At 37.0% G+C, this 27,846-nt stretch overlaps 1 protein-coding gene across 1 annotated transcript in view; it reads right to left on the bottom strand.

Moving 5' to 3' along the window:
• The window catches only part of ctnnbl1 (catenin, beta like 1), a 62,706-nt gene that overhangs the window by 27,915 nt on the left and 6,945 nt on the right, over nucleotides 1-27,846 (bottom strand). The window contains exons 5-11 of the mRNA XM_079238440.1: nucleotides 27,661-27,758; nucleotides 24,495-24,588; nucleotides 15,922-16,013; nucleotides 13,670-13,742; nucleotides 12,536-12,594; nucleotides 12,093-12,241; nucleotides 6,297-6,478 (exon numbers count right to left, since the gene is read on the bottom strand). Coding sequence (XP_079094566.1) covers nucleotides 6,297-6,478; nucleotides 12,093-12,241; nucleotides 12,536-12,594; nucleotides 13,670-13,742; nucleotides 15,922-16,013; nucleotides 24,495-24,588; nucleotides 27,661-27,758 — 747 coding nt within the window. The remainder of the gene's footprint in view (nucleotides 1-6,296; nucleotides 6,479-12,092; nucleotides 12,242-12,535; nucleotides 12,595-13,669; nucleotides 13,743-15,921; nucleotides 16,014-24,494; nucleotides 24,589-27,660; nucleotides 27,759-27,846) is intronic.

Genomic DNA, 27,846 nt, shown 5'->3' with positions numbered 1-27,846 from the left:
ATACTTATAGTTAGTCTTCGAACAATGAACTTTAATGATTAAAACATTAAAGTCTATAACATCTTAAACTGAAAGAAACTGGGTATTGTTCTCATCATGTCATCTGGTAAATTTAAAGAGGCCTTTGATTTGAAACTTGCACATGCCAGTAGCTGGACAGGTGTCCGGAACAAAGATGACTCTATTTTAGTTGAGGAAATCTTTGCATCCTTTTAAATAGCAAATCATTCTTATTTGCTAAAGGAAACATCCAATATATTGAACCTACAAAGAATAATTAGGCATGCCATAGAACAAAAAAAACTTCACACAAAAATTCCTCAATTTTGGCATGCTGGTGTCATGGATCAGGGGAAAACAAAAATAATCACAAATGACCCTTCCCACTTATAAACTAAGTGGTAAAACTGTTATTGCCTGAAATCACAATAACACTATCTGCACATCCGGAAGGTTCAATCTAAGAATCCCTTTTCTTAATGTAGACAACCTTATTTCCCGTACACAATGACGAGGCGGCTAACTGCCATTTCCAAAAGGACACTACTTTATCAACTTGATCCAACTGGTAATTGATGTCAACACCTCCACAACCTGCCCGGGAGGCTATTGATTGCTGGCTGTGGAGCCTTCTCTCAAAAGAGTTTAAAAATAAACAGAGATGGGGCAGATGCATGCTTGCATTGTAGAGAACAAAAAAAGGGCAGGGCAAAACAACAGCGTTCTCATTTAGACAGGTGTGTCACCATTGTGCCAAAAACAAGTTTTGCTTCACATTGGAAAACTGGACATACAATTTGGTCCAAATTCAAAATTGACAACCAAATTACTTAAAAAACACATTTTAAAAAGTGTTCTAATGTGTGAGAAGAGTCACTTTGTGTCAGTCTTTTGATATTAAAAGGTTTCCTGAAAAGCTCAATAACCAATCAAACACAAGCAAGTATTGAATGGCATTTTAATAGCTTCTAATTATATTTTGGTTGCACCACGATAAGGTGCTTTACTGCAGTATTTTACGTCAAGATGCGCTTTAAGGCACACATTCATTCATTCATTCATTTTCCGAACCGCTTATTCCAATTCAGGGTCGCGGGGAAGCTGGAGCCTATCCCAGCCGGCTTTGGGCGACAGGCAGGGTACACCCTGGACAGCTCGCCAGTCCATCGCAGGGCCACACACAGAGAGACGAATAACCACACTCACGCTCACACTCACTCCTAGGGGCAATTTAGAGTGACCAATTAACCTATCATGCATGTCTTTGGATGGTGGGAGGAAGCCGGAGTACCCGGAGAGAACCCACGCATACACGGGGAGAACATGCAAACTCCACACAGAAAGGCCACTGACCAAACCAGCCAAGGATCGAACCAGCTACCTTCTTGCTGTGAGGCCACAGTGCTAACCACTGCGCCACCGTGCAGCCCAAGGCACACATGCTGCAATATAAAACATGGAGGAAGCAGATGCATTTCAGAGCAGGGTAATTCACTAAAAGATGACTAGCCTTGTTTCTAGCCTAGCTTGTTCATAAGAGGGGACATTTCTGTCGCATGGATGCGGTTTAGATATAAAAAAGGCTGAACAATCAACAACAGACTAGCTCACAGTCCCAACAATGGACACAGACACAAGTAACTCATTTTATCACCTGCGCAAGAATCAGGATAAAGAATACCAAATAAGGAATAGAGTCAACGAGCAAAAGCAGCATCAAGTGGAGGCAAAAGCGCTCAAAATAAACTCCAGACACAAACACTGCAACAGGCATTTAGCCATGAAACCTCATACGGCCATAGTTCCCGCAGATGGAAGGAGATCACTGCTGCTGTTGCCAAGCACATCTAACACATAACTGATGATTGACACATAATTATACAAAATTTTGGTCATATCGCCCAGCCCTACATGGAAGTATAGGGGTGACTGTACAACAACAGTGGAAACAGACGTAACTATTTATGTATGCAAAGGAGTATAAATAGGTTCTAGTATACGGTAAGAACCATGTGCACTTGGAAGAGGTCTGATAATAGTTCAGTGTGATTTCTGTAAATAATCTTTTATTCAATTAACTTGGGCTTAACCTTTTTATGTCATTCTTAGTCAAATTTACATTGTATAAACTAACAACACATTTTTGCATCACTGCAACATTTCATTGATATTTTGAGGGTTTACCATTTCTATTGGACTTTGTCCTTTTATGTAACAAACACTTTTTATCATAGCTTGACAGCAGTGAAAAAAGTCTGTGTCAAACCTTCACAGAATGATATTTCAATTTGTATATCTTCTATATCCAAATCCTAGCATTTACTTATCCTGCACTGATCATCCACCATTTGGCTTATCTTTACTCCAGGGGGATACAAAGTACGAAGTTAACATGCAAAAGAGGCCTGGACTGATTCAATAATCAACAGCTGAAGTAAGTGCTACATAATTCTGAACAACAGAAGAGCAGAGAGGTGGTGCTGATTGGTCCTACATTCATGATGCCCTGGGGAAAGAAATCAGCCTCTCAGCCCCAAAGGCTAGTTTGTTAGGGATTAAAGTCTGTGTAAACCATCTGACGAAGTAAGGCTGAAATTTTAGCTTTAGTTGTACAAACTATTTCTTTCATAGTGCAACATTTCCTGCAGTCACTCAAAACATGACAAGTAGGAAGTACAGAAAACGCTACATAGAAACTGCAAAAGGGACAAATAGTTGCTACAGTTTGCAGTTCAGGATTGAGACATTTTGGAAAAGTGCTGCAGAAGGTATCATTCTTCATATATTGAGGAGCCCTCTTTGATGCTGTAAGGAGAAAACTGTTACTACACCTATTTACACATATTCCCTTAGGTCTTAATACCATCAAATGTTACTGTGGTTTTACAAAATTTTCTCATGAAATACACATAAATTGCTTCTTAAAAAAAACAAACAAAAAAAAAACCCACAGCATGTCATACAACAGAATACTAATTGTTTTACATAAAACATATAAATATCCCAGCATATTTCCTTGCACATGTTTACAAAGATCAATCCCCACAAGAGAAAAGACCATACGTGAAGAAGATGGTAATTAGGTGCATCTTTGCACATAGATCAAACAGCAAATCTCTTCCTCTGATATAAACAAATAACAGGATTAAACATTATGACTGTGAAAAGAATGATAACAATCACATGTGTATCCTGTGGAATGTTATTCATTTCAATCTGTGCCAAAGCTACTCGATGCTGGGAGGACCTGAGTGTTTTTGAGGCTATGCTTTTGATTAAAATATGTGATCCAAGTTTTATTAAATCCTGATGAGCAAATTTCCCTTATATAGTCACATTTAAAAAATTTTGCATTTGTTAATCATAGGAGAGAGTTGCTGTGAAGACATAATGGCCTAATAAAACTGCATGATTTGTGTTTGCAATAAAGCTGCTGAGGTTGTTGTTTTTTTTTTTTAAATTATTATTTCTCATAGGAGCAGGAGGTGGAGGTGCTGCTTCAATAAAGGCATGCTGTTTCCATTAGATTGGCTATTTTATTTTTCTCTCAACATGAACATGCAACAGAACTAGACATATAAAATAAGACAATTCATATAATACTGGACTCTTTCAGCCAGTATGCCTCACTCATTAGTTAGTTTAGTGCATTCACTGGAAAACGAGGGTCATGATGCAGGCATTTATATCACTGAAAGGCTTTTGCATGGCATTCAAATTATATTAGGCACAAAAGCCCCTCTCTCACCCCTCATGCACTCACTCTATACCAGCAAAACACGCATAAACATGCGGACACACAAAGAGACATGCTTCCAAGGCGGAACCTGAGAAGCAGTGAGGACTTTTGTGGCTCGCCATGTAAATTAGTTGTTTACTTCTGTTCCCTTTCACATTCGCTCGCATCATTAGCCACCGAAATATAACAACCGGCTGCCACCAATTTCCATCATACAATCTCATTTGTACTGGAAATAACAAAGAACATACACCAATAAACTGAGACCCCCAAACAAGTGCAATGTTGTGACAAAATACTCGTGAGCAGTAAAATGTCATTTGTTGCTTTGGATTTTTTTTATTCCCTTTTCTTTCTGTTTATTGTTTACTAAATTCTCCTCCTCCTTACAATGTCTATGTTGATAATCATGTTAATATACCGGAGCAGGCTGGTGATTTGGACTGTGTCTGTTTAAAAAATGTAATTCTTTGGACTGTGGTTTATAGAAAGAGAGCAATGGTAAAATGAGAGGGGACCAAGGAGAGAAGGATAGCCAGGTCGCTACTGCCTAATTACTTTTGTTTGAAGCAAGTGATAGTTAATTAATCCACAGTGTTATTGTGTTATTCAAGAGAAGCACTTGATTAATGGCATTTTCAATTAGCAGCCTTACAGAAAGATTTGGTTCACTCAATATGTCTTACAATATGACAGGCATCTCATTACACCTATGGATGTTTGACAAAGCAGTGCAGACACATGATGGGAAATCCTATACAGGCTCCAGCTCTCATCACAAATATTATGAAATAATTAAGAAGAGCAGTCAAAGTGAATATTTAAATCAATCCCACTTATTTTCACCGATCAATTAAGCCAAACAGTTCACACAATTGTATTGCTAGGCTTCATGTGTTACTTTAATTACTACTAATAATGATATCCCCATAACATTAAGCCTGTTTCCAATATGGTTTGAAGGAACATTTTCAATTTGATTTTAAAATTGTTTTTTGGGCTGAAGATATTTATTCATTTGCATTTATTTACCTTTTTTTATTGTTTTACTTATTAGGTTTTTTTTTTTCTTTTATTCTGATCTTAAAGCAAAAATGCTTTAATTCTTTATTTTTGGTCAAGCCAGAATGGAACAACTCCAGTTTAAGTCTGTTAAAGTTGTTGGAGGGGAGGAGGGGGGGTTGGTGGGGTTTCTGCTAAGCAGGGTTATCTTCCATACTACTCGTTCGGCTACTCGTGAGGTCAAAAGTTAATTTACTGAGTCTCTGGGTGATACGCAGCACAAAGGAAGACACTTTGTTTTCCTATACAAAGCTGAGAAACCCTTGGAGACGTATAAAACTTAATTAATACAAACAGAGAGGGGAGGTGTGTCACATTTTGATTGTAAGTAAACAAATGAAGAGCAGACAGATGGACAATGCTGCTTCTAAATCCCCTTTCAGCCTTTTATCCTTTTTTTAAACAGGTTTCTTTGTCCTGTATGGCACGGACCTATGTCTCTATCCTTCTGTCTTTCAATCTCTGGCTCTTCCTTGCACTTCCTATTTCTCACTCAGAGACGAGAGAAGTTGAGAGCACAGGCAGGAAAATCAATCAAGATTGGATTGATAGTGTAAACTGACAGGCCGAGGAGGTGGCAAACCATGATACATGAGCAGATTAGAGCAGAATGAATCCAAAAAGAAAAAAAAAACCAACTTGTGAATACACACTATTAAAAACTAAAAGCTGAAAAAATAAAGGTTAGCTTAATCACTGGGATTACTCACACTAGTAATGTTTCTTTTGGGACAAATAATTGAAAAAGTGCTTTGACAACCATGTTGGAAGCCCTGATAATTGTTCTTCTTTTAACCATCTAAATGTCAGTTTTTATCATTATCATGAAAGAAAAGTGTAATAAAATTTTAAATTGAATTTTTACAAGCTAATGTCCTTTCTGCTTAAGATTTGAGAGAAATATTGAATATTCAGGAAATAGTCATTTAATCTACGTAACAGTTAGAAATGTAAAATAATAAATCTGTGACCTTTAATGCTCTTTGTCCTCCTGCTAAAACATGGGATTTAATGACGAAGGGATAAAGGCTGCAGTTCATTAAAACCTTCCTAATGCTTACCTTTAAATGTGTGAAATATTTATTGCACAATACAATGAGATGAAGATAAATGGAGATTTATATAAAGCGAATTATACTATATTCACAATTTGTAGTTTGTACGTAAAAAAAAAAAAAGGAGCTAAACTTCCTGAGATTTGAATGGAAATAAAATTTTTCACTTAACAGGATGCCATTGACCTCAACATTCAAATAGGGAATCAGCAGCCTTTTAAACGCACTGGTTTGGTCTTCAAGACTATTTAATCTACTTAAAATGACATCTGCTGCTGATAATACAACACTGAAAAACAGCGTAAAGATTGATCTGATAGCTTTTGTTGTTTGGCCCAACACATCTGACTACTTTCAGAGGTTAAACTGGAAGAGGTATTTACAGCTCAGTGCAAAAATCATGTTACTCTGGCCAAACTGTAAAGTAATTAGCCACTGACCTTCATGTTCTTTCTCTGAAGTGCCAGTTTTCTTCATTTTCTTGGGCGTTTTCATGAAAAGTGGAAAGATAGTTCGCAAGCCTAAAATGTCCACAAATTTATGGCAGTTATCTGCTCCCTCTGGTCCAATCATCCCATGGTCCAGGACCTTTAGAGCACTGGTTCGAGACATTTTCTTCTCTCTGTGGGAAAAAGAAGAAACAATCAGAACACACAAACATGCACTTTCTTGTTAGGAAATATTTATATAATACTTTAGAATTTCAAATGTGAACATCACATTATTTTGTTCATTTCTTTTTATATTCAGCATTACTGGTGTTCACACCAGAAATCTTTAAACAATCCAAAAGGGTACTTGTCCTCTTTAGCCTGAGGAAGCAGTATTTATGTTTTCTTGAAAGATTTTATAACTTGAAGTCATTCGTTTTGAAGTTTTCCACACATAAATCCATATTAAATTAGCTTAAACCAACAGAATTGACAATGTTTAACTCCAGTTTTCTTTTGCATGTTTCTAAACTGTTCATTAAGTTGTATGTAGCTTTCTGTGTACTTCATAGCAGCACGCAGACTTTTCTGGAGCAAAATGACACATTTTCATCCACTAATTCTTTACAACAGTTTTCCAGGGACATTTACTGAAAATTATTATCAAAGACAAAGAAATAGCCTTGAGCAGAAATTGAAAAGCATCTAGCAAAACTGAAACTGAATGAAAGGCTGACAAGAGGCAGTATTTATCAGAATGAAATAAAATACTTCTAACAAGTTTGAGCAAAGTTTGGTTGCACTGAGTGGTCGATATCACAAATGTCATTTAGAGTACAATAACATGAAATCCATTTACACAGAGCTTGCTTAAAATAAATTAAATTTAGGCTCCACTTCCCACTCGATATATTTAGTTATTTTCTATTAGAAAGCACCGTTGGGCGGGTTACTGCATGCAAGAGCTGTAAATAAATCTGTTGCATGAGAAAAGATATTAAATAACATTATAATGCATGTTCTGTCAAACAAATATCCTGCAGTACAAATATTCATCTGTTTTCAATCATCAAAGCATTGCCATGATAAGCGGAACCAAATTTTTTTTTACTCTGTCTACACTCTCCACTCCACACCTCCTCCGAGGAAATGTAGCTGTCTGTCAGAGTGTCACTTCCTCCATTTCCACCTATGACAGATGACACTGTTTATCTCATAGGAGGGACACATATTTCAGGCAGTTGTGTCTGATTCTGCAGACAGACACATTACATATGATGGACGGCTGGGGAGGGCAAGGGGGAGTGATCTGCAGTATACTTGCCAGAGCCAAACTAAGGCAATTCAGCTGCTAGACAGCAGAGGTAACTCAACATCCTGCTGTTGTGAGCTACCTTCTGACACGCCGAAGTGGACAGTGGGATGTGTTTGGTGGATACAAGCACGACAGCAGCAGTTTATTTTTATTTCAGGTAGCTTTCCGAAGAGTTGATTATCCAGTGCAGAGCCTCAAAACACTGACCAAAACATTCACATATCTAACCAGAAACTGATATCTAAAGCAGAGCAGAGCTTTCACGAATGTTGATGACAACTAGAAAACAAACCTGCTGATTCTCAGACATTTATTTGTGAGACAAAAACAGAAATAGCTTAAGTAGATCTCAGGTTCAGGCTGCAGCTGACAAGCGTGAGGCTGTGCCTGAAATTTATCAAGACACCAGGTGTGAAAACTTAAGTTCCAAAAGAACAAAGAGGCTGAGTTTTTAATGGAAAGGTCTTACTCTGTTTGTTGTGGTTTTTGTCATTTTTCAACCTTAACACTCGAATAAAACACATCAAATATGCTTATGCTCATCATTATGTGCAATGAGACTGCTTGTGTAAATGATTACGTTGTCTGAGAGATCTGTCACAGGATTATTGTGTAGATTACTTAAAGCAGACATCCCCTGCAGTTAATTTAATACAGCAAGCAACGTGGAAGACCGTCTGCTCCGACAACATAATCACAAAACTCATTCCTTTGTAAAGAAGACTTAAACAAAATTACAAATCATATTTTAGTCCTGCTCATCCTTCTCTGGTCTGTCTTACTTTTCATCTTTCCGTGAAGGATGATCTAACAGAAAGGGTTTTTAGATTGGAATAATGAGATATTGATCTACAGCTTAAATCTGCATGTCCAGTGATGTGATTATCAGTGCAGGCGTGCAGAAGCTGAGGGTTTCATAAATGTGTGTAATGTCTCCTTATGAGTCTTTAAGGTCAGATCCCTGCCTTGCTACACTCCCCCAGCTGCTGACGGATCAATCTGGCAGCGTCGTGAGGGAATAGAATAGACAGATGTAAAGAGAAAAGGAAGAAAGAAAAAAAGAAGCACTGCTTTGAACCTGGAAAGGTAGATTGTGGGTGTCAAGCGTACCAAGACTGCTTTTCTAGCTAAAGTATATGTCATTATGGCGCACCACAGCGGGGGAAGATGTCGTATGTTAATACGCCGTAAACTAAATACGATAAAGTAAATGATGGAACTGAATTAAAAAGAATGTTTCTGTTGTACCTGTGATGCACATAAACCCAAGAAATGTCACTTAGATTTTTTTTTTTTAATGCTTGATCAGTGTTTGACTATCAAGCATTCACATCACAGGCAGCAGAGTAATAAAGTAGTCCCTCTTCAAAAGAGCTGCCCCAGAACAAGGGATGCCTGTCCAAACCAGGATACATGTTTAAAATGCTTCTCACAGCTAAAGACTGGTTTCATCACCAATGTTAATTTATCAGAGACTTACTTTCTGCCCTGTGATGGACTAGCGACGTGTTCAGGGTGTACCCTGTCTCTCGCCCAAAGACTGCTGGGATAGGCTCCAGCTATCTCGTGTCCCTTAATCGGACTAAGCGGTTCGGAAAATGAATGAATTACCTTGATTTTTTTTTTTAAGTTAGAGCTTCCCTCAAACTTTTGCACTTAAGGTGGAATACACTTCCCTTCGTCCTCCATGTGTCCTCATAAAGACGATTTCTTCTGTGCCAAGCCTGACTTTTATTTTGTTCAGGGAAAAAAAAAAAAAAGTTTTTAAATTTCAATATGACTGTTTGAAAGGATGGTTTTATATTTTGACCTCTAATGAGCAGGTTTATGGTCATTTACACAGCTAAAGTAACTGAAACTACAAAGTATCAATTGGGAAAACTAATTTAATTGTTTATTTCTAAAAGAAGAAAGCAGGGCTGCATGATTCTGATCAACATGAAGTATGACGGAGACCTCCACTGAATGTTTGTCTCATGTTTACTAATACATTTTTCCTAGGAAATAAATGTTTTTATAGCAGCCTTGGGTAAAAAGAAAAGAGCTAAAACCCTGTGGATTGAACTGGTTATCCTTATTCAACTGAATTATATGCAAAGGGAAAAAAAGAAAATCTTAAAGAGCGATTATAATTCACAGTAGTGGCCGTTACATCTCGTGTGGTAGACCCTCTGTAATGTTTAGGGAAATTGTGCAACATTAAGACTATTAGTCTCGAATTGTGCCTGTTCTTGTATTTCTTTTTTCGTCTATTTCTTTAAGTATTTCTTTTAATTAAAGTTTATATTGGTTTGATAAATATTGTGATTTTAGCAGCCTAGTCAGTTTTGCCTTTCCACATTTAATTTCTGTTCTTTTGTCTCTTTACCTTCTCCTTTTACCCTTTTGTTTGATTCCTTTTACATTTGTTTCCCCTGTCAGGTTCAGCAATAATATATGAGCTGATACACCAGAACTAATAAATAACAATACAAATTAAATTATAAAAATATAAAGGGCAGCCATTTATATGAGATTCCTCCATTGGTAGAGCAAATTTATGGCATAATTTGGCACATAGACCACCGTTGTACTTGTTACTATGCTGGAAAGAACAGGGTACAAAAAAGAATAAAACGTTTAGTCTTACATGGATATCTGACACAAAACTGTTGTGCTGCTCAATGCAACACACTATTTAGGTGCCGACAGATTTGAAGAGGCAAGATTGGAGGCCTTGAGACCACCATAGACAAAAGAGGATGCAGCAGCACCCTCTGAGCAGAAGGAGTGCAATTTCCTCCTCACAAACAAGTGACTGCAGAGCAGGGAAACTGCAGAAATCGAAGAGATGCCAGGAATTCCAGTCTCCAGCAGAGAGAAAGGGATGCTGGTTTGTGATTGGCAACAAACCAACATCTACCTCACCATAAATCCATGCAGAGCAAGAGCCAGTTCTGGGTTCAGCTGAGCTTCTGAAGGTCATTGAAGTCACTTTACTTCCTATGAATTACTTACTTGTAATTAGTTGTTTGGTTTTTTTTTTTTATTGTTGTTTTAGTTGTGATTGAACACTTTTGCAAAATTGCAAAAGTGTTCATATTGCCAAAATAAATCATTTATGTGAAAAGCATAGTAGAGTGTTCCTCTGTTACTGAGGGTGATAATATATGTTTCATACCTGTCATTCATCTGCTTCTTGTCATGTTGGCATAAAATCTCGAGCACAGTCAGTGTCTCTGGTCATATTTTCTGTTATGGTTTCATGACAAGATAATATGTAGGTTTGCTTAAAATTAAAGGCAATAATGGAACCATTATGGAAATTTCAATGATATTTTGTGGCTCAGCTGTGTCATATTTAGAGTAAAAATAGAAAACTAAAATAGAAAATAGATACATTTTTCTATGATCTCAATAGATGGAAAGCATAGTCCAACTGCTGGATCATACAGAGATTCAGGCTGTCTTGATTTTCTTCTTTTTCTTTTTCTTGGCAGAGAAAGCATTTCAAATACTAGAAGATTGTGTCCATTGACCAGTGGGAAGCCTAAATGATTATTGAGGGTAAAATTGGATTAATTGTGCAGCTGTAATAGAGAATATAGAGTCAAACTGAGAGAGCCATCTGGCCAGATGGTAAATGCAGCAATAGTAAATATAAAATCAAATAATTCCACGACAGCGAGGTAATGGCAGCTGGCTGCTGCTGAAATATACATTTAGCATAATTACAAGATCAGTGGGTTGATATCTGTGAAAGACAACAGCAAAGTAGAAATATGTATCATAGTAAATTTCTGCCGTGTGAAAGTGTAATTCCTTCACCCAGTTATCTTTAAGCCTTTCATGCATAGTGGCCACATAGTGGACACCCATTTACAAGCTTTTTTTCTTGCATGTACATGAATGAGGAAGGTATTATTGTTAATAAACCACTTTAGTGGATGTTACTGAGTCATCCAATACGTTTCCACTCCCTGGAGAATAAATAAATATATAATATAATTAAACATAATGTAATTATGCAAGTTTGCCTTTGCTATAAATAAGTAAAGAAAAAAATACAGCTATATTTTATAGAATATTTACATAATATAATTATGATTGTATAGTATTTAGAATACATAAAAATAAATCATAATTAATTTTAAGTATCACTAATAAACAAAATAAGTATTATTGCATATGTCTGTAAAGGTAAAATACTGTATTTAAAAAAATCTTGCATCATTTTTTTTTTTTTTATTATTATTAATTCATGCATGAAAGGGTTAACAAAGAAACCAAATAAATAAATAAAATCATTACGCTTCACCGTCTTATGTTCACTTAAGCAAGTACTGGAATAGGAAGTATTGGCACCTTGCTAGTTGGTCAATGAAAACTTCAACTTTATGATGATAAGACTATAATTCAATCTTCATCAAAGCTGTATTGCAACAAAATGATCCACAGTTTATTAGCTGTGTTTATTCATGTGTCTCATTCTGTTCAGAGTTAAACCTTACCTGAGCATGAGATTCATTAGTTGAAGGCCTTCTCCTTTGAGGAAGCGGTCACGATTGGAAGGCAGCATGAGACAGGAACACAGCCCATCAAACAGGTTCTCCATCATCTCTTGCTCCTCAGCTGTGTTTGGGTTGTGTCGTTTAAACACCTGAAAGAAAAGAGGAAAACACTTCACTGTCTTTTTCTGGAAGGAGTCCACAGAATGCTGATCACTGGGTGGAAATGTAAAGGTAACGTTGACTACAAAGTTGCAAATAAATATTTAAATAAACTTCATGTTACAGCAGGTTTGATGGGAACCTTTTGGCTGAAGTACAGCTACATGATACGTTAGAGAAATAAGATTTTTACCACTGTGACTTGGCTTAAAGAGTTCTAGGAGTAATTTGAAAGCTAGTAGGCAGAAAAGCAAATGTTATATTTAAAGAAATCTAGATCTTACAGAGAGTTGCTGCAATAACACATCAATGCCATCCATCTCTCCCAGCAGTTCTCTGGTATCTGTTAAAAAAAAAGAAAAAAAATAGGGAAGATGTTGAACAACAGAAATATAAAATAGAAGGAGCAAAACAGCAGAAATTAAATTCTAGTTGACATCTAATAGAAGAGTCACAAAGGATGAGGGGATAGAAGTGTATAAGAGGCATTTTAAGAGCATAAAAGTTCGATCTCAAGGGCTTTCCAGAGTTAATGAAGAAATTGAGGGTACTGAAAAGCATCCGCACAAGCTTTTCCGTGTGGATTTTTAATATTAGACAAGAAATCACTGCACAGGATGTGTATTTACATTTTCCATTTTAAAATGTGTTCATATTTGTTTTACATAAGAATTAAGAGCAGGCAGAAACAGCTGCATTTAAATTGTCACTTAAAGGATTAAAACAAAACTGTCAATCATTTAACAGAAACTGTGTGATTTACCCAGTTCCTATATCAACACACTGACTACATTAAATGTGGGACATTATTACTGACAACACATTCTTTGCTTTGTGAAAAATAACATTTCACAGATGTGTATTTAACTGAAAGGCAGGAGGGAGAGGAAGAAGAGAGGCAGCACCCGTAATAGCTGTAAAATGAGACACGACTCCGACTGCATATCAATGCGGCTTGTACTATTAATGAGTACCTGTCCAAGGAGCTGATAGTCCTGTGGCTATCTGAAGTATTACCGTTTGAGTGTGTGTGTGTGTGTGTGTGTGTGTGTGTGTGTGTGTGTGTGTGAGGAAGAGAAAGGATTTGGATGACAGCAGTTAGACATGCATAGATGATTGGAAACATGAAAAGTAACATGAATTAAAAAAAAAAAAAAAAAAAAAAGTCAATGAGGAAACTGAAAAATTAAGAAAAAGGAAGGAGGAAACACTGGAAAACGTGAAATGAGTTTTCACCAAAAAAAAGCAATAAGACAAAAAAGGAAAGAGGAAAAGGAGACAAAGTTATGTTGAAGGAGAACACAATGGGCAGGAAAATAAGAAGGGAAGGCATGAACGGAGAAAAAAAAAAAGAAAAGGAGTAGACGATAAAGTACTACAATGTTAAACCTGCAGAACATTTAGTGAGGAAAACTTACTGTCGTTATTTTGCAGCAAGATGGCCAGGATTTCACTGCAGTACAGCTTGTTAGCATCAAACGGCATCTTTGCCTGAGAGGGAAAGAGAACAAATTCTAATTACCACTCATCTTGAGAAACTCTGTTCTCTAGAGAATTAGAAAATCACCATGTATCCTCCATGAAAAAATAGATTTAGTAACCTCAGGAAGAAACCTGCCTCATGCAGGGTAAAAAACTAGTGATGCACAGCATTTCTTGAAATACTGAAAAACCCATTTAGTTTGTTAAAAAAAAGACAAAAAAAAAAAAAAAAAAAGAAAAAACAACAGAGTAAAAACACAGAATGGAATTATCTTTGGAACAACTTGACTTGATACTGCATATGTCCAGGTGTGGTTTTGAGGTAAAAGGAAGGGAAAAAGGAAAAATTAACTTTCCCTTCCTTAAAAATTAACATGTCATTCAGACTACACTTCACTCTTTTCCTCAATTTAATTCTCAATGAGATTCAAATTTTGAGATATTTCTAGTAAAATCTTAAAATCTGTAAAAAGTAGCACATATATTTTAAAACCTAATAATATTAAATGGCACAATATCAGAATATTTTACATGAATGGCTTACGGTTTTGAAAGTATAGTGCAATGACATAATGTTATAATAAAAAGATATTTCACTATATGTTGTAAAGCCTGAGTGTATTGACAAGATCCACATTCTACTGATGCACTAAAGCAGAACTTCTTGTAAGTCAGGAGTGTCCAAAGTTGGTCCTCAACGGCAGCTGTCCTAGAAATTTTCCTTGTATCCCTGCTCCAACACACCTGGTTTTAAATTAATCCAAGAAACAAAGTCGTTTTGCACAATGACTGTTTAATTTGAGTCAGGTGTGTTGGAGCAGGGATACATGGACAACCTGCAGGATTGTGGCCCTCAACGACAGAGCTGGACACCCCTCCTCTCAGTGGTATGTAGCCTCATCAGTACACCTTTGCTTGTCCAGCTGTTTAAAATCAAAATGAAGTCCATGAAAAATATTTATTACCAACCAATCGCAGCAGTGCAAACAGTTAAACAACCTAATGTGTAATTTCTTTCAATTATGGAGCCCAAATATCAGCTGATATTTTTTAAACCTGAATCTAAACGTAAAAAACTGAAATCTAAACTTGTGACATTACATCTCTCTTGTTTTGCTCTTTCTCTGAGGCTTCGAGCAACACAACACGCAAAGCACAGCGCTGTCTTATGGGAAAAATATCTAGTAGTGGAATGTCAATACTAAAGATTTCATGTAGCGTATTTTAATAACTGATTCAATCATCCAAAATAGGAAAAGCTGCTGCATATCGAAACTGCAAACTCAAACATAATCTTTATCTTATTGAATATTTCAAATAATTTAATACATATGTTTTTCAGGTTGATAATTGTTTGCAAAAAAGAGACAAAGTTGTGCAAACTTGTACAATTTTACTTTATGTGTTCTACATTCATCTGCTTTTTTAATCAGCAGTCATATCACAATAGCAATGGCATAATACTCCACCCTAATTCACATTTTTTTGTTGCACCTTACTGTGCAGTGGCACAGTAATTAAATTATGCAGCTTTCTTCTGCCAGGAAATCTTCAATTAAAGACCCTAAACTGTTGTTTGGTGGAGGCTGAGAACCTCTATCACCGCAATGACGTAGAATGTTTGACTTATTCACCTTGAACGCAACTCTTACATTTAAATGCCAAATGTTTCACAAAGCATTTTTCAGTGCATACAATGTTGTGTGAAATTTACAGCAGAGAAAAAGAAACCTGGCACTTAATGTCTGTCACAATGCCTCGTTTATCCACATTATTATTATTAACCTCTATAGATTTAATACGTATTATTACAAATACTAAAATGCCTCCACAAAGTCCATCCTATCATTTCTTGTGATTTATCACATGAGCTACACAGGGTGCAGCAATCGTAAGGACACACCACAGGACACAAAGCCATGGTAACTGAATGGCAATGTAACATAAACTAAACAAATCAGTGAGATTATGATCCAGTTCTTGAATGAAGATAAAATAGGTTTTAGACAGATAGAGATATTTTGGATATCAGCAGAGTTCTGCATATTACCTTATTACATTTTCAATTCATATTTCCATTTTCTGCATATCCACTTAAGAGTTCCAAATACTACTTATTGGTCTCCTGAATGATCATGTTCCAATATCAAGCCTGCAAAAACAACATCAGCTGACTCCCAGTTCTTACCTTGATTCTCTTAAGCAGCCACTGCATGAGTCCCTGCTGGGCGGCTTCAGTGCACAATCCTGGTCTGAACTCTGCCATGTTTTCTATGATAGCTGCAGAAGACATAACATAACAAATGTAAAATAAATCTTAAAGATTTTTGGTTCAGCAGAAGTCTCCCTGTGTTAATGTTGGAGTTTTATTTAGCTCCTTTAAGTTGGCATGGATGGATGGATGGATGGATGGATGGATGCATGGATGGATGCATGGATAAACCACATCAGTACGAAACCCAATCTTATTAAGTGGATTAGCTAATGGCCAGAAAGTTTCCCCACACTTTTGTCTTTATTCTAGAAAGCCATACTTCCATATACACAAACCAGTATTATAACATTAACATTTCCTCTTTGTGTGTCTGTTATCACACAGGAGCATTTTACCAGAGTTGTTTTAAACAAAGGCTAATATTAAAGTCCCCCATCAGACAAATTTTACTTGTGACTGGGAAATGTGTCAAATCTTTTTACAGAGGGGTTGTATCCCAGCATATTCTGATGTTATCATTACACCACCATCTATGCTGCTTGATCTCTCTATTAGAGTAGATGGAAACAGATGACAGAGTACGATTGTGGGATGGTCACAAATGAGGGAGATAAAAAAAAAAAAATATGAAGGATGAGGGGATAAGACAAGCAGAGGGGAAGAGAAAAGGGTGGGAAGACACAGCAGAGATGAAAGATGCAAAACTAAAGAAGCAAGGGACTGAGGGCTTGACAAGATCACAAAAGGAATACGGCATTGTGAGAGGATAAAAGTAGCATAAAACTAAAAGCAACATCTGGAAAGATGGGCTGAAGATGACAGGGAAATGATGGTGAAAGACAAATGGAGGAGGAGATGGAGTGGAGGTATGCTGAGGGAGAAAGACGGAGGCCCTTTATCAGGGATTCAAACAGAGCAGACAGACAGCATCCTGGAGGACAGCAGGCCCAGAACAGAAAGCAGCCAAGGCAGACAAAAGGCTTATTCAAGCTTGGAGAGCTCCCTTTATAACTTTCTCTCCATTCCTCTCTCTCTCTCTCTCTCTCTCTCTCTCGCTCTCTCTTAGAGAACAGAGGAACACTTGAACAGAGGAAGTGCAAGTGTTACTCCAACAATATGAGCCATATACACCAAGCCAAAAGCACACACCTAAACAGCCCCCCTGACACCAACCCCAAAACCAGCAACAGAGAAAAAGAAGCCATCTCAGTAGACTCATACAGTGCAAAAAGAGCTGAGAGGCAGAAAAGTCTGATTCATGTGAGGCTAAATACAGTTGCTATGACTTTTCAAACTATCTATCTGCTGGACCATGCCCTTTGATAGACCTCAATACTACATTTAATGTTGTCAATTCTCCTGAGTGCAATCTGCTATGTTGCAGCCTTGTGCCTACAGCTTATACTTAAACATTTTTCTTTCTTCAGTCTAACCTGAAAAAGACTAAAAATGAGCCGCGTGGAAAACTGAAACATCAAATGAACGTTCTGTAAAGCTCCTCTGGTGACACAGACAGAAATCCTAATGGTAATGGAGCAACAAGCTTTGGAAATCTGGATTTGGGGAATATCTGTTGTTGTTGTTTTGGTCTTCTTGTATTTGGCTGATGTTAAAATCTTTTGAGGAAGAGTAAAAATGGCAGTATGGTGGATGGTATGCAAGTCCCCTGATTTAATGATATTACTCAGTCACATTTGCCCTGCATAATCTGAGCATTGCAAAGTATTAACATCAGAAGATGGGCACAGTGACATTATAAACTGATTCAACAGACACAATGCAACCGTTTTGCATGTGAACTGACATTTAACAAAAAAAAAAAAAATGAGGAAAAAACAAACAAAAAAGTAAATCCTGGTTTTTTTAAGGTAGAGAGGCAACTGTGCTCCTGGGGGTCCGATTTTCCTTATTTTTTTACTTGTGTTTTTAAATCTATCAACCTTCATTAGGTCTTAGCAGTTCCTGTAATCCTATGGCACTCTTGTAGATTTCAGCTGAGAGATACTACAGTAGACAACTTAGTTGGTACCCTTTGGTCAATGATAGAAAAACTCACAATGTTCTTAGAAATAACTTGAATGTCACTAAATTAATAATAAATAAAAAATTCTATCAAATTTAACCAATGAAATTAATTAATCGTTAAAAAATATTCTTCAAAAATGTTACTGTTAAAATTATTCAAAGATTGTGTGTGTTAGAGAAGACAAGAGAGACATTTATTGTTTTTATGTTCAGAGTCAGCTGTGGCAAAGTTGATGTGCCGGTAATACGTGCAATAAATATTTATATTGGAAAAAAATTGTGAGAATCATGATATCAATTCTAAGCAAAAAAAATTGTGATTCTCATTTTATCCAGAATCATGCAGCCCTACTTTCAACCACGCTTCAACAGAAGTATATATATATATATATATATATATATATATATATAAAACAAACAACTCATTAAACAAGCCTAGACACAAATTATGGCACCCCAAGAAAAGACAGATAACAATGTTACCAAAAAGGCATGTTAATCCAAGGTGTGTCCATCAATTAGCATCACAGATGTCTACAATCTTGTATTCATCACTGGGTCTGTATATAGGACTACAGGTAGTCACTGAGCAGTTTAGTGACATGGTGTTTACCACACTCTACATGGACAAGTGGAAGCAAAGGAATGAGTTTTCTTGGATGATCAGAGAGAAAACTGTAGACAAGCATGTTAAAGCTAAAGGCTATAAGAACATCTCCAAGCAGCTTGATGCTCCTGTGACTGCAGTTGCACTTATTATTCTGAAGTCTAAGATCCATGGGATTGTAGCCAACTTCCCTGGACATGGCCGCAGGAGGAAAACCAATGACAAATCAAAGAGACGGATAATACGAATGATAACAAAAAAACAGCCCAGAAAGACTTCTAAAGAGATTAAAGGAGAACTTCAAGCTCAAGGAACATCAGTGTCAGATCGCACCATCCGTTTTGTTTGAGCCAAAGTGGACTTAATGGGAGACGACCAAGGACGACACGATTGTTGGGGGGGGGATCATAAAAAAAGCCAGATTGGAATTTGTCAAATTACATGTTGAGAAGCCACAAAGCTTCTGGGAGAATATCCTATGGACCAATGAGACAAAAATTGACCTTTTTGCCACATCAGCATGTTCAGATGGAAAAATGAAGCATGTCAAGAAAAGAACAGTGTCTCTACTGTGAAACATGGAGGAGAATCTGGTACTTCTGAGGCTTCTTCGCTGCTTCTGGCACACGGTGTCTTGAATCTGTGCAGGTACAATGAAATCTCAAGACTATCAAGGAATTTTTAGGAGAAATGTGTTGGCCAGTGTCAGACAGCCTGGTCTCAGTCACAGGTTATGGGTCCAGCAACAGGACCATGACCCAAAACACACTAAAAACACTAGAAACAGCTAAGAGGAAAACATTGGACGATTCTAAATGGCCTTCTATGAGCCCTGACCTAAATCCTATTTAGCATCTTTGGTGGAGCTGAAACATGCTGTCTGGAAAAGACACCCTTCAAACCTGAGACAACTGGAGCAATTTGCTCATGAGGAGTGGGCCGAAATACCTGCTGAGAGGTGCAGAAGTCTCAGTGGCAGTTCCAGGAAACATTTGATCGTAGTTACCGCCTCAAAAGGTTGTGCAACAAAATATTACCAGTAAGTTAAGAGTACCATAACTTTTGTCCAGGCCTGTTTCATGAGTTAATTTTTTAATATAATTCTATTGAAGCATGATTGAAAAGCAATGTCTGACTTTCATTGGTTAAATTTCATAGAACTTTTTTTTTTTTTTTTTTTTTAAAAATCAATGTTGTAAGATTCATTATTTCTGTGACTATTGTGAATTTCTCATTTCATTCATACCAACAATTTTTTCCATGTCTGTTTGTATGCATCCGTGTAATTTGCTTGTAACTATCAAAGCCAAAGTTTTAATTGTTTATACCAATAAGGACTTTGGACTTTAGTATGGAGCATTATCTGCAAAACTCTCTCCAGACTGTACAGCATTCAGCAAAAAACAACGTTGCAAAAAACACAGCCTTCCTTTTGTGTGCCAAAACTTATAAAGGACACATTGACAACTTTCTTTCACCATCACTGGGAATGACTTGGACACTTGGCAGAAGGGGGACACATGTTAAAGCTGTGAGAACGCAAAAAAGGTTAGCATATGTCCTTTGCGTGATGTCAGAAACAGAATCCACAAGGACTCTCTGTCACTGCACTGCCCAGAGCTCACACACACCTTCAAGGCAGCTCTCCCTCTGGAAGTGCTTGCTATGCTTCTGTATTAAACAAGGCCAGATTTATCATCTGCTCTTGCTTAGAATATTCAACTGTGTTGCTATTTTTAAACACAGTGCAGTATGGAACAGGAGTCTCTGCAGCACCTGCCTTGTGCACTGAATGGCCCAGATTTCTCACAGATATTTGTCTCTCATGTTTTGAATTTGAATGAATGCACAAAGCTCTGCAGAAATTTAGGCAACTTCTATACTTGAATCTCTGCACATCTCAACAGTTGTGCTGTTGAGTGATTTATATGCAGGACATACGTGTAGAGTATCCATTAAAAATTCTTCCATGGATATTATTATTATATAGTACAGATATATACATAACAGCTGCATGGTTTGCAGAACTGATATGTATTGCTCATTTTTCCTGATCAGAGGGAGTAAAAAGCAATTCTTGTTGCAAACAGAAATTAAAATCTAAACTTTCTTTAATGTAGACACTGTTTCTTTAAATGAAAAGGAACAAAAATAAAATAAAATAAAACTTATTACAGTTTTTTTAGTCACTTTGGTGCATTTCTTACAACAGAATTAACATTTGCACAACAGTTCTCAAAACAATTAGTAAAAACTTCAGAACATAGTAGATAACCTGCAAACGTGTGTCACTTGCTAAAAATAAATAGTTCATTCCTCAAAAGAAAGTATTTATGTCAATGCAACTGTCAAAGGCATCAAAATGAAAAGTTCTGTCAACACTGAGTACTAACAAAGTACTCAAATGGCTTAGGCATGTTTTCATTGTGGCAGTCTGATCTGTAAGTGTTTCTGAATACAAAACAGTCTGATCTTGGAGACGCCACCTGAAAAGGCCTAAGACAGCACTACACACTGGATGTACAGCCATCTGAAAACTACAATAAAGTTACACATTACCATTTTAAAAAGAGGAACTGAATGCATTTAATTCACATTTTACTTCATATGCTCTTGGTCATCTTATTGTAATTTACTCACAGCATTATTATTCAACAAACTGAAAGTATCACAACTGTAAACGACATACTGCAGCAACAGTAAATATATTTTACAATATTGATTGTAACTGAACATCAGTCTTGTAAACACAGACAATTATAATTAGATAAATGCTACATGTCCAAAAGTATTTGCAATTTCATCATAATGAGAAATGCTGCTCGGATGTGCTGAAAATACTAATTGTTGTGGAGTTTGAACTAATAGTGATGAGAATGTTAATTCTGTGTTGACAAATATCAAAGTGACAGAAAAACGAAAGAAATGACTAAAAGTAATCAAATTAAAATCACCAATGGATTATACGTAAGAATATAAATGATACAATTTTCTCAATTCTGTAAATCTGAAAATAGGCACACTTTGCATCTGATTTTCAATGAAATCAAGTTTTGTTTTGTTTTTTTTCTTTTTTAAGTGCCGTTGTGTGAAGTACTTATGACTAATCAGTGTGTTATAAGTAGTACTAATCATTCAGAGTGATCTCTGTCTGGAGAATGAGAAACAAGGCCTAACAGACAAATCAAGCTAAAAGCTAATGAGAAAGGGTCCAGAAAAACAATTGAAAAGAACAATTTTTTGACATTTGCATCAATTAAAACCAGTGTACAAGTGAGAGCTATTATGTGAATCTGTAAAAGTGCATCAGACAAAGCAGATGCTTTTTTGAACAAAAAATCAATTTATTCTCATAGCTTATACCAAAAAAATGTGTTTATAGGAATTCTCTGCAGTATTTTTTAACAGAATCAAGAATTGTTTCAGTACCTTTTCTTAAAATATATATTACAGAACATTTGCCATTTTCACCGTCACGCGCCCCCATTGACTGCTAATTTGGCATCCATCTTGCATCCTAGCTGACCTGTTAGCGCTCTCCAGCTAGTAAAAGATTATGTTACAATGACTTTTGTTTTATCCCTTTCTTTCTTTTAATCTTCTTAAGTTTCTTTTCTAAATCAGCGACGTTGCGCATTCAGAACAGCCAGTGCCTTTTCTGGCATGAAGCGAAATTCTGCTGCAACGTCACACAGCATCCTGGATGAAAACTTTGCATAGGGCTGTTTCTCAGCCTCAGCACACTGCTGGGCAGCAGTGGCTCAAGAAACACACTTATTAGATGTCACTGTGTCATCAAACAAGTCCGGAACGCAGAGTTTTAAGGTTAGAAAGTTAGGTAATACATCTTTAAAGGGGTGCTATAATGGTATTTCAAGTTTTCTGAGCTTTTTTACACTGTTACAGTGTTGAATCCTCATCAGACATGTTTGAGTTTGAGTTTGTGTTCCAGCACACTCTCCGTTCGGTTTCCTTGGCGACAAAAAATGCGTCGTTTTAGAGAGTTTTTTTCTACTTGGAAATCCTTGTGACGTCCCCGGGGATAAGGTTCGGTGATTGGTTACCTTCTACTGGTTAACAAGGGCATGTACAAATACATCAGGCGGGTGGAAAACGTGGGATAAAGTTATTTCCAACGATGGCTGGTGAGTTTACCAAAGAGAGACATTCTGCTGCATTCGTTGCAGTGGGTTGCTGTTTTCCACTTCGTTTTCAGGGTCTGATTCAGGTTCCAACATGTAGGGCTGTATGCTATGTGTTGACATTGTATTTTGGTTTTTCTTGTTGATATTATATTAGCCTAATCCTTTTGTTTATGAGATGTTACAATGACGGCAAAAGCAGTTGCGGTGCGCGCTCCCGATGTAGTGCAGTGGCGGGAGGCGGGGCTTAATGCGAAAGAGTCTCAATCCACAGGCTGATCTGACAGCCTACGGAGAGGGTCGGTCTGAAGTAAATAAAGTGATTTGTAACAATAACTCGATCAATCCCAGCCCTTCTGGTCTCAGAAATAAAATTAAATTAGCCAGAAATGCACATAATAGTTCCACTTTAAATGTTTATAAATGGGGAATGGGGCCAAACCAGCAACAGCAGTTGGTCTAAAACAGACTAAACAGGAAGTAGAAGCAAAGTAAAAAATACAACAATTCCCTCAACTTTTTTCTACATGTTATGAACCCTGCAGCTTGAACAATGATGTGGCTAGTTCATGGATTTTACTCGCTAACAAGTTATTTTGCACTTCACACACACACCCTCATCATTACAAACACACAAAGGAATGCATATGATGCAGCCTTCAAGTTAAAAGCAACAAAAGTGGCTGTTGAAGAAGGACATAGAGCTGTTGCAGGCTCGGTGAAGGGGCGGCCAATGTCAATGTGCGCTCTTCAGTCCAGAAATTACAGGCGGTTGTATTTATCAAACTAACATTTGTAGATTCCAAATTATACCAATGAGACCAATTAAAACCCTTACCTTTTTCTCATTTATCACATAACCATCTTTTCAGACATGTACAATACCTCTCTCTGTTGAATAGGAATGCACAGTGCGGATCTCAGTAGCACTGGCCCTCAGGCTTGTTACTTTCTGGATAAAGCTTTAGTCCGTCACAGCCAAAGACAGAGAGACAAGCAAACATGGCTCCTCACATGGTTGGTCTCTTGATGCAAACATGGACCTGCATGCTCAAACAAGGATACTTCTTCTTGTGAAGCAACAGTGCAAACTGTGCTGCTTTTATTACAGTCCTTAAAATATTTGATGAGCTCCATATGACAAACAACAAAAAAAAGTAAATAAAATATGACATGATGCAGTGCACTGAAACACTGGGGACAGAGAAGGGTTCTGTCACAGGAAAGCTGTTTCATTTTTTATCCCTGGCACCTCCTTTGTTTGGTTAGTCTTACTGCTCCATGATTTTGTTTACATTGTGGTGAATGTTTAGATACAGTATGCCAAATCGCAAATGTTTGATTCAGATGTGTTTGCTTGCACTGCACTCATTATGGTGGAATTACTGTCACCAGTGGTTTTTTTTTCTGTGATTATCTCAGATGATCCATCTATTCCTGTCTGCAGAACTGTGATCACCTACACCTAACACTATGTGGTACTGTGGAAAATAAATATTTATCCATCCATCTCTAATCTAGGGTCAGGTTGCAGTGGCAGTAGTGACTCAGTGCCTCAGCAGACAGATGCAGACTTCTTTTTTGCTACTTCTTCAAGCTCCGCTGGGTGAAACCCAAGGCTTTCCCAGGTCAGCTGAGAGACATTTTCCCTCCAAATGGATAAACATTTTATGTAAGTTCCAATTCTTTTTAGTCTTTGAACAATTAATGTATCTTTTTCAGCCCAACTTGTGTGATTTTCTTTTATCTATTAAACAGAAATTTCTCCTTACCCAGTGTGTTGTAGATGCCATCAGCCTCCTCTTTCACCTGTTCATCTAAGCGCTCCATGTTCTGCACCAGCAAGGCCACCACCTGCCCCTCCAACTAAAAATAAAGATGTAGTTCAAGTTATGGTTAAGACACATTTTACAGCAGATCAAAGGGGAAAAAATGTCCATCAGCAATGTAAAACACCTAAAACATCTCAGTCTCACCAAAACCAACATTAATGAGCAGCGCTGGTTCATCACTACTTCTCAAGAGCTTTTCATATTTTTTCAATACATCATACCAAACTCAAACACTTCCCATTATCCCAGTCTTTGCAAAATGGTGTGACATTTCAAACAGAAACAGGGACAGTTAACAAGGCAGGAAGAAATGTAGAGGAACAGTAGGACGACGCTTTTAGGTTTATGCCTCGGCAGAGGAAACGCGGACATTTTCAGAGCAGTTCCGGCAGGAACCGAGTGTTATCGGTCAAGTCAGGACTGGAGACTCATAACCAAACAAAGATTGTGGGGTGCCGCAGGCTGGATAAAAGTACCATTACAGATGAAAGAAGACGGACAGTCAAAGCAGATTTATGAGGCTCGGAGACTGTTGTGAATCATTTTGATTTATCTTATCAAGGATAACACCTGGCCTTCTGGCAGCAAGGACAGAGGAGCTGCAGGCATTACAGCAAAGTGAGGAGACAAATGGAATCAACTATCCCTTGCTGCCCTGAAACTGCTTCCCTTGGAAGTAGCTGTAAAAAAAGAGTGAGTTTATGGGCGCTCCATTGCATGGTAAATTGACTGCATTTATATTATGCCTTCGTGCTGAAAGAGCTGCAAAGCTCTCTCAGGGCTACTATCTCACCCTCAGTCATGTGGGAAGATAGTTCACTCACATACACACCAAAAGTTTTCCTATCAAAAATGTTTTATATTCATTCAGTTTCTGACTCTTTCTGCCAGAATTTAGTCAGCAAAAAGAAAAATGTTCCACATATTCTATTTCAACTAAGCGAATTGATGAAGTGACTCAGTTACAGAGTTGGGACTGGAATGAGTTCTTTATTTTGCAAACAAGACAACTCAATAACTGACTCTCAGCAAAGGGAACTGGTTTCCAATGAGCATCAAGTCTTTTCTGGTCCAAAATTGAAACGTAAATTATATTAGAGGAAGGGGGAGATATTATAGCAACTTAAACTTAAGGTGAAACTTTCTGCACACAAAAAGTAAAATAAAGTTTAAACCTTAAAACTCCACTTGATCACCATCACCAAGCAGTATTGCTTATTGATTTCTCAGAAACCATGGTGTAAAATTAGCTTACCCTTTAGATTGAATTTATATCCAATTCATATCCCATCCAGGAGACTTATATTGCAGCCACAAAATGCAGTGTTTATTCAGACACAAAATTGTTCATTCATTTTAGTAAAAATATCCCTTTCATTACTTCATACTAAGAGACCTCTAGTTTGAGCCAGAAATTATGATGAAGCCACTTCCTGTTAAACTTTCCATCAGTTGCAAATCAAATTGATGTCAATGGGTAGCAGCCAAAGATCAACAAGTAAGAAAGTATGTCTGTCTGAAAGGAACAATAATAATGGTCCCCTATGTCTGGATTAAAGCCAAGTGAATGTTCTTGAAAGACTGGTGCCAAAAAGCAACTGAGCTGGAGTTTGTTTTGTGAGGATAATAGGTAGACAGCATAAATAACTGTAAATTGCAAAAAAAAAAAAAATACCTGAAGGAGAAAATATAAATACGTAGATAGTTTGTTGTTCACTTGTATCAGTGCCAATATGTGTTTTTATCCTGAAAACCAAGACTTTGGAGAATGATATGCAAATAAGAAAAGGCTTGGTCACTGGTGATCTCCGAATTGTTGCAAAGTACTATTATTAACAAATACCATTTTCCTTTTGTGGTTGGCCTCCATCTATATATTCATTTAGTATCACTTTAGCTTCATAATCTAACAACTGAGGCTGCCCTAAAAAATATGATGTCCGTATGTTTAACCCTGATAAAAAATTCTTTCGCTACAGCATTTAGAAAAAGGAAAAAGGAAAAGAAAACAAAAATACCAAAAGCAGCAAATAATGGCATGTGGTTAAAGTTAATATCTCTAACATAGGTGACTCTTTGGAAGTATTTCTATTTATATTATTCTATTGAGCTTACACTGCAGCCACAAAATGCAGTATTATTTATTTTTGTACAAAATATTATATGTGATAATAAATATCATGATACAGAGAAGACTCTAACAAAACTAACTAAACTAGATTATCCCCCCCCCCAGCCTGGGCAGATGTTATAAATTAATTGCTTCTTTCCGAAGAGGCTAATTTAATCATTGGACATCAGAAAGTATTATCTAAAAGTCAGGAATTTAAAATGAATCAAAAACTTTCCACTAAATGTGCTTGCAGTTGACTGAATATTTATTAGAGTAAAATATTTATCCAAATCACCTGAAAGGACCCTGGAAGATCTCAGAAATGTGATGGTTTCCAGCTGTAAGAAACAACCTAACAGACTGTCTGATGAGGAGTCACAAAGACAGCCACGAAGAAGGAGGCACTTAGTTTGTTCCTCCATTAAAGGTATAACTGCACATTATTGTAGTGTGACCTTTGTGTGTGTCGCTGTAAATGCCAGAAAACATAATGGGATATCAACAATATTGATAACACCCTTTTGTGTGAGTCTCCCTGCTTCACAGACAGCATGACATTCTAAACTGCAGACAGAAAGAAGGAGAAAGAGCTAAATATAAACTAAGAAAGACAGCCAGTCAGGTTTCTTTAAGTAAAGACAAAGCTGTTTTTTTTTACATTAAAAAACAGACTATAATCATGAAGATGGCATTTCAAGTTGGAAATATAAAACCTGTATAAACAGATATTTGTTAGACCTGATAAAAAAAAATCTATATTTAATCCTTGATTAAATAATTGTTTTATCTCTGAAGACTTTACGTAGCACAAAAAGTCTAAAAGTCTGCAAGTCAGGAAGAACTAACTTAAATCTTGCTTTGAATATATTAGAAGAGTCCATGTAATAAACTCTCCTATACTTAGTGTGAAAGCAGAAGCCCAGAAAAATAAGTCCTCATTCACCCAAGTGTTGCTTTATTGTTATCAAAGACTGAGGAGAAAGTTGAACCCACCAGAGCATCTATGAGAACCTCAGCACCCTCCTCGCTCTCGTGCAAAGTGTCGATATCCGTCAGCTCCTGCAGGAGGTCCACCACTGCTATGGCCACATGTGGTTCAGGTTTAGGACAACACTGTAACAAAACCGTTCCACTAGAGTCCTGTAACAGTTCCCAAAACAAGGGGTCTCTAATCCATGC

The sequence above is a fragment of the Telmatherina bonti genome, assembly GCF_933228915.1.
Source record: "Telmatherina bonti genome assembly, chromosome: 4".
Classification (NCBI taxonomy): domain Eukaryota; kingdom Metazoa; phylum Chordata; class Actinopteri; order Atheriniformes; family Telmatherinidae; genus Telmatherina; species Telmatherina bonti.
The sequence above is the reverse complement of the archived record's forward strand: the minus strand, read 5'-3'. Positions and strand labels throughout refer to the sequence as shown.